Below are 12,571 nucleotides of genomic sequence, written 5' to 3' on the forward strand. Positions count from 1 at the left end.
AAACACATCTGATGAACTCAGCTAACTTCCCCACACATAACACAAGCTTATTTGCTCAAAATACCTACCCTTTGATTTTATATATATTTTTTACTCTCAGAAAAAGCTATAAATCTATTATGCGGCTTGACCTTTTGACCTACCCATATCAAAACACATCTGGTGAACTCAGCTAACTGCCCCACACATAACACAAAGCTTATTTTTTCCAAAATCCCACCTTTTGATTTTATACAATTTTTTAATGTTAAAAAAGGCTATAAATCTATTATGCGGCTTGACCTTTTGACCTACCCATATCAAAACACATCTGGTGAACCCATCTAACTTCCCCACACATAACACAAAGCTTATTTTCTCAAACACCTACCCTTTGATTTTATATTTTTTTATCTCAGAAAAAGCTATAAATCTATTATGCGGCTTGACCTTTTGACCTACCCATATCAAAACACATCTGGTGAACCCATCTAACTTCCCCACACATAACACAAAGCTTCTTTCTCAAAACACCTACCCTTTGATTTTATATATATTTTTTACTCTCAGAAAATGCTATAAATCTATCATGCGGCTTGACCTTTTGACTTACCCATATCAAAACACATCTGGTGTAATCAAATAACTGCCCCACACATAACACAAAGCATATTTTTTCCAAAAACTCACCTTTTGATTTTATACTATTTTTTTAATGTTAAAAAAGGCGATAAATCTATTATGCGGCTTGACCTTTTGACCTACCCATATCAAAACACATCTGATGAACTCAGCTAACTTCCCCACACATAACACAAAGCTTATTTGCTCAAAATACCTACCCTTTGATTTTATATATATTTTTTACTCTCAGAAAAAGCTATAAATCTATTATGCGGCTTGACCTTTTGACCTACCCATATCAAAACACATCTGGTGAACTCAGCTAACTGCCCCACACATAACACAAAGCTTCTTTTCTCAAAACACCTACCCTTTGATTTTATATATTTTTTTTACTCTCAGAAAATGCTATAAATCTATTATGCGGCTTGACCTATTGATATACCCATATCAAAACACATCTGGTGAACTCAGCTAACTGTCCCACACATAACACAAAGCTTATTTTTTCCAAAATCCCACCTTTTGATTTTATACTATTTTTTTAATGTTAAAAAAGGCTATAAATCTATTATGCGGCTTGACCTTTTGAACTACCCATATCAAAACACATCTGGTGTAATCAACTAACTGCCCCACACATAACACAAAGCTTATTTTCTCAAAATACCTACCCTTTGATTTTATATTTATTTTTTACTCTCAAAAAAAGCTATACATCTATTATGCGGCTTGACCTTTTGATCTATCCATATCAAAACACATCTGGTGAACTCAGCTAACTGCCCCACACATAACACAAAGCTTATTTTTTCCAAAATCCCACCTTTTGATTTTATAAAAAAAATTTAGTGTTAAAAAAGGCTATAAATCTATTATGCGGCTTGACCTTTTGACCTACCCATATCAAAACACATCTGGTGTAATCAACTAACTGCCCCACACATAACACAAAGCTTCTTTTCTCAAAATACCTACCCTTTGATTTTATATATTTTTTTACTCTCAGAAAAAGCTATAAATCTATTATGCGGCTTGACCTTTTGACCTAACCATATCAAAACACATCTGGTGTAATCAACTAACTTCCCTACACATAACACAAAGCTTATTTTCTCAAAATACCTACCCTTTGATTTTATATATATTTTTTGCTTTCAGAAAAAGCTATAAATCGATTATGCGGTTTGACCTTTTGACCTACCCATATCAAAACACATCTGGTGTAATCAACTAACTGCCCCACACATAACACAAAGCTTATTTTTCCCAAAAACCCACCTTTTTATTTTATACTATTTTTTTAATGTTAAAAAAGGCTATAAATCTATTATGTGGCTTGACCTTTTGACCTACCCATTTCAAAACACATCTGGTGAACTCAGCTAACTGCCCCACACATAACACAAAGCTTATTTTCTCAAAATACCTACCCTTTGATTTTATATATATTTTTTGCTTTCAGAAAAAGCTATAAATCGATTATGCGGTTTGACATTTTGACCTACCCATATCAAAACACATCTGGTGTAATCAACTAACTGCCCCACACATAACACAAAGCTTATTTTTTCCAAAAACCCACCTTTTTATTTTATACTATTTTTTTAATGTTAAAAAAGGCTATAAATCTATTATGTGGCTTGACCTTTTGACCTACCCATTTCAAAACACATCTGGTGAACTCAGCTAACTGCCCCACACATAACACAAAGCTTATTTTCTCAAAATACCTACCCTTTGATTTGATATATATTTTTTGCTTTCAGAAAAAGCTATAAATACATTATGCGGCTTGACCTTTTGACCTACCCATATCAAAACACATCTGGTGTAATCAACTAACTGCCCCACACATAACACAAAGCTTATTTTTTCCAAAAACCCACCTTTTTATTTTATATTATTTTTTTAATGTTAAAAAAGGCTATAAATCTATTATGTGGCTTGACCTTTTGACCTACCCATTTCAAAACACATCTGGTGAACTCAGCTAACTGCCCCACACATAACACAAAGCTTATTTTTTCCAAAATCCCACCTTTTGATTTTATATATATTTTTTGCTTTCAGAAAAAGGCTATAAATCTATTATGTGGCTTGACCTTTTGACCTACCCATTTCAAAACACATCTGGTGAACTCAGCTAACAGCACCACACATAACACAAAGCTTATTTTTTCCAAAATCCCACCTTTTGATTTTATACTATTTTTTAATGTTAAAAAAGGCTATAATCTATTATGCGGCTTGACCTTTTGACCTACCCATATCAAAACATACCTGTGACCTATGCTATATACATGCTATATACACTATATGTTGATTACACCAGATGTGTTTTGATATGGGTAGGTCAAAAGGTCAAGCCGCATAATAGATTTATAGCTTTTTCTGAGATTAAAAAATATATATAAAATCAAAGGGTAGGTGTTTTGAGAAAATAAGCTTTGTGTTATGTGTGGGGAAGTTAGATGGGTTCACCAGTTGTGTTTTGATATGGGTAGGTCAAAAGGTCAAGCCGCATAATAGATTTATAGCCTTTTTTAACATTAAAAAAATAGTATAAAATCAAAAGGTGGGATTTTGGAAAAAAATAAGCTTTGTGTTATGTGTGGGGCAGTTAGTTGAGTTCACCAGATGTGTTTTGAAATGGGTAGGGCAAAAGGTCAAGCCGCATAATAGATTTATAGCCTTTTTTAACATTAAAAAAATAGCATAAAATCAAAAGGTGGGTTTTTGGAAAAAATAAGCTTTGAGTTATGTGTGGGGCAGTTAGATGGGTTCATCACACATGTTTTGATATGCGTAGGTCAAAAGGTCAAGCCGCATAATGGATTTATAGCCTTTTTTAACATTAAAAAAATAGTATAAAATCAAAAGGTGGGTTTTTGGAAAAAATAAGCTTTGTGTTATGTGTGGGGCAGTTAGATGGGTTCATCACACGTGTTTTGATATGGGTAGGTCAAAAGGTCAAGCCGCATAATAGATTTATATAGCTTTTTCTGAGACAAAAAAAAATATTTAAGATCAAAGGGTAGGTTTTTTGAGAAAATAAGCTTTGTGTTATGTGTGGGGCAGTTAGTTGATTACACCAGATGTGTTTTGATATGGGTAGGTCAAAAGGTCAAGCCGCATAATAGATTTATAGCCTTTTTTAACATTAAAAAAATAGTATAAAATCAAAAGGTGAGATTTTGGAAAAAATATGCTTTGTGTTATGTGTGGGGCAGTTAGATGGGTTCATCACACGTGTTTTGATATGCGTAGGTCAAAAGGTCAAGCCGCATAATAGATTTATAGCCTTTTTTAACATAAAAAAAATAGTATAAAATCAAAAGGTGGGTTTTTGGAAAAAATAAGCTTTGTGTTATGTGTGGGGCAGTTAGCTGAGTTCACCAGATGTGTTTTGAAATGGGTAGGTCAAAAGGTCAAGCCGCATAATAGATTTATAGCATTTTCTGAGAGTAAAATATATATATAAAATCAAAGGGTAGGTGTTTTGAGAAAATACGCTTTGTGTTATGTGTGGGGCAGTTAGCTGAGTTCACCAGAAGTTTTTTGATATGGGTAGGTCAAAAGGTCAAGCCGCATAATAGATTTATAGCCTTTTTTAACATTAAAAAAATTGTATAAAATCAAAAGGTGGGTTTTTGGAAAGAATAAGCTTTGTGTTATGTGTGGGGCAGTTAGATGGGTTCACCAGATGTGTTTTGATATGGGTAGGTCAAAAGGTCAAGCCGCATAATAGATTTATGGCATTTTTTAACATTAAAAAAAAGTATAAAATCAAAAGGTGGGTTTTTGGAAAAAATAAGCTTTGTGTTATGTGTGGGGCAGTTAGATGGGTTCATCACACGTGTTTTGACATGTGTAGGTCAAAAGGTCAAGCCGCATAATAGATTTATAGCATTTAACATTAACAATTATATAAGATGAAAGGGTGTTTTTTTTTTTAGAGAATAAGCTTTGTGTTATGTGTGGGGCAGTTAGCTGAGTTCACCCTCTGTGTTTTGAAAAGGGTAAGTAAATAGTAATAGTACATAATCGTTTTAAAGCATTTATCAACATTAAAAATGATATAAAATCAAAAGTTATTTTTTTGGTAAAACATTTTTTGCTTTACATAGACAGGCCGTGTAATAACACATCTAAGTTGGTTAGACACAAATTCGTACATCAAAGCCAGTGCTAAATAGATTTTTCGAATGTGTCGAATATCCAACGTCCAATATAAAACCAACTTTACCACGGTGGACCACGGTAGGATTTGCGCTGACTGTTGACGTCTTTGAGACGTTATTTTGGTGCTCGCCATCTTCTTACGTTACACTCCGTGACCCCAAACTTCTTGGCAGCTTGGCAGTTGTTACTTGACTCTGCCTTATTGACGACCATTATTTTAAAATTGGAATAATAGCTCCTCCGCTGTTGTTGATTGACCTGACCCACTTTTGAGCCACTTGTCTCTAATGGTCAGCCTGTCTTTAAACACCGGTAACGGTCTGGTTGTTAAGGACGCTGGACTACTTCTTCCCGGAACCAATTTCTGGCGCAACCTGCGGCCGCGAATGTGTATTGACATTTAAAGGGAGAGGCGAAGAAGAGAAACTGCGCTCTGAATACTAGACCCCGAATATAAGACGACCCAACTTTTTCAGACCTATTTCGAGGGGAAAAAAGGCTGTCTTATATTCGGACCAATACGGTACCTTTTGATTAGATTTAGTCAGGAAAGCAAACCGACTGAATGGGAATCCTTTGAAACATTCAGAATCCTTCGGAAAATGTCTGCCTCATATACACTGACTAATGTGTTTGACAATACATATAATAGTTAATAGCATAAGGAGGTCAGTGTCGTTTTTTTAAGTTGCAAAGTTAGAGCTTTCTCAACAGTTTCTTAAATACCATGAAATCAATGGTAGAGAATCTGAGGTAAAACTCTCATTCAAATGCAACACCAACAGTCATGCATGTCTAGGGTGTGTCAGCAGCTTGTTTGCACCCACTTAACCTAACATATGGCTCTTTAACAAACAAATCACCCATCCCTCTCCACCCTCCCCCCTCCCAACTCCTCTTCCAACCCAATTCCCCATCTCCTTTCCCACCTCACCCCCCCTCTCCACCCATCTCGTACCTATCCTCCTCTCCCTCCCCTCCCCCCTCACCCCTTTCTAACCTCTCTTCCCTCCTCTCCTCCCTCCATCCCTCTCCTCCTTCTCCGCCCCACCCTCTTCCTCCTAATCCTCCTCCACCCCTCTCCCTCCCTTCTCCCTCCACCACTATCCTTCTTCTCCCCCCCTCTCATCTCTGCCTCTTCTTCCTCACCCTCTTCTTCCTCCTCCTCCTCCTCCCCCGTCAGGCGGCGGAGTACATCGCCAAGATGACCATCAACCCCATCTACGAGCACGTGGGCTACACCACCCTCAGCTTGGAGCCCACGCTCAAGAAGCACCTGCCGCTGCGCAGCGCCCCCGACCAGCCCGACGGCCTCACCCCCACCAGGGACCGTGGCCACGCCGAGGAGAGGGTGAGGACGCCTAGAAACACACCCAACATGCCTTTATATACACGCACGCACGCACGTCTAGCGTCGCCCCGCCGGATGCTGCACTTCCTCGTCAAATGTATTCTTACTGGTCGTGCAAAAGTGCTGCAAAGGATCATGGGATGGCTTGCGTCGGTGTGACGGCATTGGTTAACTTTGCGCAAATGAGCGAAGCTCGAGCAATTTCATTGGACCGTGAGCGGTTTTGAGCAGTTCTATGGTATTTAAATTGCTGTGTGTGTGTGTCCCGGCTGGGCCATGTACTCACTGGGCTGTTCACCAGTTTTAGAATTGCAATCAAGGGAAGGAGTCTTAAATGACCTAAAGTCCATGACGGCCCACCCTGCACCTGTGTGTGTGTGTGTGTGTGTGTGTGTGTGTGTGTGTGTGTGTGTGTGTGTGTGTGTGTGTGTGTGTGTGTGTGTGTGTGTGTGTGTGTGTGTGTGTGTGTGTGTGCGCCATGGGGACCCCAACACCTACGCTGATGAAGTGAGGTGTTGCCATCGTTAACGCCGTTGTAACTGCCATCGTTAATGCAGCAGAGAAAGATATACTTAGACATTGGTACCTAACATGTGCCTAGTCACAGTGCTACGGATCGCCTTCAAACAAGCCCTTGCCAGTGGCCGCATCTACAAACAACTGAGGCAAACCCATGATCCCGTCCCGCAACCGCCCCGCAACCGCCAACCGCCATCGGACGGTGAAGACCTCCCTGTGGATTTTAACAACTACGTGCGCCAACTTCAATGCCATGAATGGACAATGTTCGAGATTCATGAAAGACAATTCAGGAAATCATTGGATACCAAACTACTCCAAGAAAGAGCGCACTTTGCCTGCTCCGGCGATCCAGCGAAGTGGAGTAAAGTGGCATCCATCCTAACCGGAGTATTCTTCCAAAACGGAATATTCCGCACAGGAAATATCAACGGGAAGGAGTTCGGATTACCACTCCTGAAATACGCAACACGGATTCTAAAGAAGTTTCCATTGACCGATAAACATCCAACGGAGTTGACACCGGCTTCCATTACTTCCTGGATTGAGAGACAGCTGATCTTCGTTAGAGACGTCATCCAACCATCACTCAGCAGAGGGGCAGCAGACGAACGCCACAAACGCCAAAGGAGAGTCAGCAGAGACAAACTGTCATACCTATGGCAGCACCGCAGGTCCAAAGCTATTGACATAATTGAAAATAATAGCATGTTTCCCTCCCCCCCGCCAACCGTCAATAATACGACTGACGTTTATAAGTACTATATGGCCAAATGTCAATCACCCCCGATACAAACGCTGACCCCGCCCCCTTGGTCCACAAGCTTGGAGACGGTTATCCCGGATTATTATCCATCCACTGCTAAATTCACTTTTGAAGAAGTAGATAAAGTTATTTCCCACCTGCCCAATAACAGTGCCAGTGGATACGATGGGGTGACATATGAGACCATCAAAGCCAGAAAACCCCAGTCCACCCAAATACTAACATATTTATTTAACACCTGTTTGATTAATGGAAAGGTGCCAGGATCATGGAAGGGGGCCCTCATCCATAGAATACCTAAGAAAGACAATATTCCAAGCGACCCATCCACATGGAGAGACATCTCTCTCCTTCCCACTGTCTACAAAATCTTTATGAAATGTCTGCTTGGCCGCATCCTCCCATGGCTTGTGGACACAGGCATCCTCTCACCCAAACAAAAAGCTTACATAGCCAGACAGGGTATGAATGAGCATGTGTTCTGCCTTAAAACTGGAGTCGATGATTTTAAACATGAATCATCTAAACTTTTTACTGTATTCCTAGATTTTAGAGATGCCTTTGGAACACTATCCCACAAAATTATGCTGAATGCACTGAAGGAGATCCATCTACCTCAGCCCTTTGCAGACCTCATAACGGATGTATATAAGGGATCTTTTCTGCAGGTAATCTGTGGACACCAACTCACAGAGCCCATTCCGCTCCAGGTTGGAATTAAAACAGGCTGCCCTTGGAGTGCGGTGAACTTCATCCTTGCCATTAACCAGTGGCTCAAGTGGCTCGTTCAGTGTGCACCACCTGATATCAGATCCCCAAACCTTGTTCAGGGTTACGCTGATGATGTCGAGGTGTCCTCCAGAGACGAGAGTGTCATACATAACATGCTGGCCAGAACAGATGAATTTCTTCACTGGTCAAAGCTGGAGGTGAAGCACACCAAGTGTGCAGCTCTTTATGAGCGACGCAGTGGTGGCAACCGCTGGTATAAAGCCAAATCTGACAAACCGCCCTCCTTCACAATAATGGGGCAGCCTATCAGGGTCTACTCACGCCACGAGTCATACACCTATCTTGGCCATAACATCAACATTGCGGGTGAGTGGGGGGAGCAGGCACAGGAGCTATGTAGTGCCTATAAGAACAGAATCGATCTAATTGATTCCTCCCCACTCCCTGTAGTCATGAAACTGGACGCTATCAGAGAGGTGGCCCTTGCAAAGGTTCAACACCTCTTTGCAAACGTTCACATCCTGCAAAATGTCTTACAAGACATGAACAATAAAACAGTCCAGGCTGTCCGAAAATGGCTAGGGCTAAACTCACACTCTACCCGGGACCTCATCTTCCTCTCACGTAAAGAGGGGGGGCTGGGTGTCCCAAACGTGGAATGGATATACACTGCTACCAGGCTGACACACCTCCTCAGCATGCTCAACAATGATGACGCTACTGTCAGAGAGCTTGCCAGAGCTTCCCTCATGCTGGACCTCAGGAAGAGGAAGGTCCCTCTGGCCAAAGCAGGCCAGGACAGCTTCTTAGGCTTTGGGAGGAAAAGCAGCGGGAAACTGGACACACAAGCTGCAGGCTTTGGAGTTCGGTCGGACTGGCCGGACCGAAATGATCTGTGCAACAGAATGTCAGTCAAACTGGAATGGACACAACACAACTCACACACAGCACCACAGGCATCTGATGCAGTTGTCACCGACCCTTCTGTAACCGCAGAGGCAACTGTATATCACAACGAGGCACAACACATACTACAGAACACTACAGCAAGGAGATTCCTTCTCAACATAAAACAAACAGAGACCAAACAACACTGGACTGGACTTAGAATGCAGGGAAAGCTAGCATGCCTAGACTTTGCCGACCACTCTGCTTCCCACTCCATGTACAAAAATGCTGCTGTTGGGGAGGACATCCTCTGTTTCACTGCCAAAGCTAGGCTGCAGGTGCTACCTACCAAATACAATCTGGCATTATGGTATCCTGCACACCACCATCCACACTGTATAATGCACTCTGGCCATCAACTTGAATCAGTTGCCCATGTTGTGAATGGCTGTACTATGTACAAAGGACTGTATATTGCACGCCATGACCGACTTGTCGATCTAATTTCCAGTAATGTTAAGGAAGTATCTCTAGAAAATGTGACCTTGTACAAACATTCACGCATCATGCCGGAATGGTTTAACAGCTCTATTGATTTGTTTTGTAACATCCCAAATACCCCTGATGTTGTGTTTTTAAACAGAGACAGAAGGGAAGTGCTCTTACTTGAGATAGGCTGTGTATTTGATCTGTACATGGAAATGGCTTTCAACGTTAAAATCCTTAAATACCAGCCCATTCTGGAAATTCTAAGGGACCTAGGCTACCAATGCAAGCTAATAGTGTTTATTTTTGGAAGCTTGGGGCATGTCCACAACCGTGTTTTCAGTGGGTTAAGGCTGGCCGGGCTCTCCAGCAGAAAATCTAAACAATTAGCAAAGTTCTGCTCCATATCAGCAGTGATAGGCAGCCTGGCAGTGTGGCGCAGGAGATGTTTTTTGTACCCTTGAACAATGACTTATCTTATCTCTGAAATATTTGAATCTTGTCTCTTGTAATGTGATTGGTGGATTCAAATAAAGAATTAAATGTGTGTGTGTGTGTGTGTGTGTGTGTGTGTGTGTGTGTGTGTGTGTGTGTGTGTGTGTGTGTGTGTGTGTGTGTGTGTGTGTGTGTGTGTGTGTGTGTGTGTGTGTCAGCATTGTTCCGCTGTCACGTTAAAATTGTACCGGGGGCGAAAATCTTACCGGCCTACGTCATCAGTTGTTGACAAATTCCAAACCTGCCTGGCAACAGGCGTCGAATGACGTAGGAAGGTTCTTGAACATTCGCGAACTTTCAGGCTCGTTCATTGCACTCCTTCATTGAGCGTGACAAGACAGGTTTTTGAAACCTGCTTTAAACACTCAGTTTACTAGCTAAATTCGATTAAACAATTCAATACAATACAAATATTAAGTAAAAACAAGTGTTATCTAGCGATCCGTTATCTGTATTATGTTATTTGGTGTTCAGCAACATAAGCGCGAATGGTTTTTGAAACCTGCTTTAAACACTCAGTTTACTAGCTAAATTCGATTAAACAATACAAATATAAAGTAAAAACAAGTGTTATCTAGCGATCTGTTATCTGTATTATGTTATTTTGTCTTTGGAAACATGAGCCGAATGTTTTTTGAAACCTGCCCGGCAATGGACAACCCAATCAAATCAGTTGTCAAGTTGTTAACAACTGATGACAATTTTAACGTGACACCGCCACAGGTTGACTTGTATTGGGCGGAGGCCTTCTGCGTACGTCGGGTGATTTGCTAATAGGAGGGGGGGGCGCCGGGTTTCTGCAGACTCTGCAGTGCGTCTTTGACATTGAGCTGAGGGGAGCCCCGCCCTGGAGCCCGCGGATGGGGGGACGAGGTCGGGGGAAGGGGGGTGATCGAGGAGGTCTACAGGGTCAGTGCCCTTGACGTAAGGCGCATACATCCACTAAATCCATAGTGTGTGTGTGTGTGTGTGTGTGTGTGTGTGTGTGTGTGTGTGTGTGTGTGTGTGTGTGTGTGTGTGTGTGTGTGTGTGTGTGTGTGTGTGTGTGTGTGTGTGTGTGTGTGTGTGGTGGACTGTGTGGACTGTATGTGTGTGTGTGGACTGTTGCCATGGTAATAATTGAGACTTTATGTCGTGGGCTGATAATATTTGCTAGCTCTCGCCATGAATGTAACTCCTCTACATATACTTTCAAGATCTCCTATTATACTACTTTTCTGGTCTTAATTTCTTATTAATGAGCAACATGACACAAATCACAGCACAAAAAACTATGTAGATTTTCGGGAAACTTCCTCTCATCTGGGCGCTTTCAGCATTCTCTGTCAACACTCGGCTTTGTCCTTCTCCGCTCCCTCGCCCCCCTCCTGCCAACCCCACTCCGTTGTGATTGGTTACCTGATGAAGAGAAAGTTCTCTCACGGACACGTCGGACAGCGAAATATTTGATTTAATCTTAAGGCATGATCATGGGAAGGTACTGGATACAAAAGTTACCAAGAACACATTCGACGAGACAATAGATTCACAAGATTCTTATAGGGAACGTTTTCATTGTGGGAAGGGAGTGGGAGTGACCTTAGGCCAAGTCAATTTGTAATACAATGGGTGGATATTGGACATGTCTGCAGGTCTGTAAGACATGGCTGTAAGCAGTTTACACAACAAAGAAGTCAGTCGATTGGCCTCGTCACAGAACCAGACTTACTGGCTCCAGTGGGAACTTGAATACAAATTAACTTAACCTCTCTCAGTTAAGAGAGGAAGGGATTTGTTTTAAGTTACAGGGAGAATGTATACAGTTTCTTCTAATGTAATAATTATATAAACAAGGTTAAATGTATTTGTATGTGATTATACATTTATAGTTATGATTGATATTTCCACGACATTACCTTACGGAAGAGCATGTTGCAGCATTACCACACATGGAAAATCTGGGTTGTTCTATGTAGATAAATCCTGGAAAAGTGAATCGCAACCGGTGATCGTAGTGTTTAGCGCTCTGCACAGCCACCCCAGACGGTCAGCAGGGAATTCGTCTAAATGCATGTACGTCATTATTTGACAATTTAATATGGTTAAACATGACTATAAATCATTATAACAACGTTTATAGGTCATAAAAGTCGAAAAAGCATAATAGGTGCTCTTTAAAGATCCCATATAATGCTCTTTTAAGGTTAATAATTGCATTTGGGAGTCACACTAGAGTAGGGTTACATGTCTGTATGTTAGAAATACCCCTTATTCTCACTGTTAATTTCTGCAAAACCAATTTTAGCGTCTTTAAAACATTTCGTATCACTTCACTTTAAGGCCCCCCTCCCGAGTAGCCCATTCTGCTGTTATTGGTCAGCACGCCCGCTTTGTTGTGCTTGGTCGAACGCTTTGCGTGTGTGTCAGCAAATCCATCACCCCGAGAAGTCGTAAACATTGCGGGTAGCCGGGAGGCAGGGCTTCTGCACTTCAGCACCGCCCACTGCCTGACATCTGACGTCACACTATTACGTAATTAAAGTTTAAGTGCATATGTGCCGTGAATA

The 12,571-nt window shown here is 41.3% G+C and overlaps 1 protein-coding gene across 1 annotated transcript in view; it reads left to right on the forward strand.

Moving 5' to 3' along the window:
- LOC130380365 (N-chimaerin-like) overlaps positions 1 to 12,571 on the forward strand; it is an 81,043-nt gene that overhangs the window by 48,480 nt on the left and 19,992 nt on the right. The window contains exon 8 of the mRNA XM_056587541.1: positions 5,972 to 6,139. Within this exon, the coding sequence (XP_056443516.1) occupies positions 5,972 to 6,139 (168 nt within the window). The remainder of the gene's footprint in view (positions 1 to 5,971; positions 6,140 to 12,571) is intronic.

This window comes from Gadus chalcogrammus, chromosome 4 (assembly GCF_026213295.1).
Source record: "Gadus chalcogrammus isolate NIFS_2021 chromosome 4, NIFS_Gcha_1.0, whole genome shotgun sequence".
Lineage (NCBI taxonomy): Eukaryota > Metazoa > Chordata > Actinopteri > Gadiformes > Gadidae > Gadus > Gadus chalcogrammus.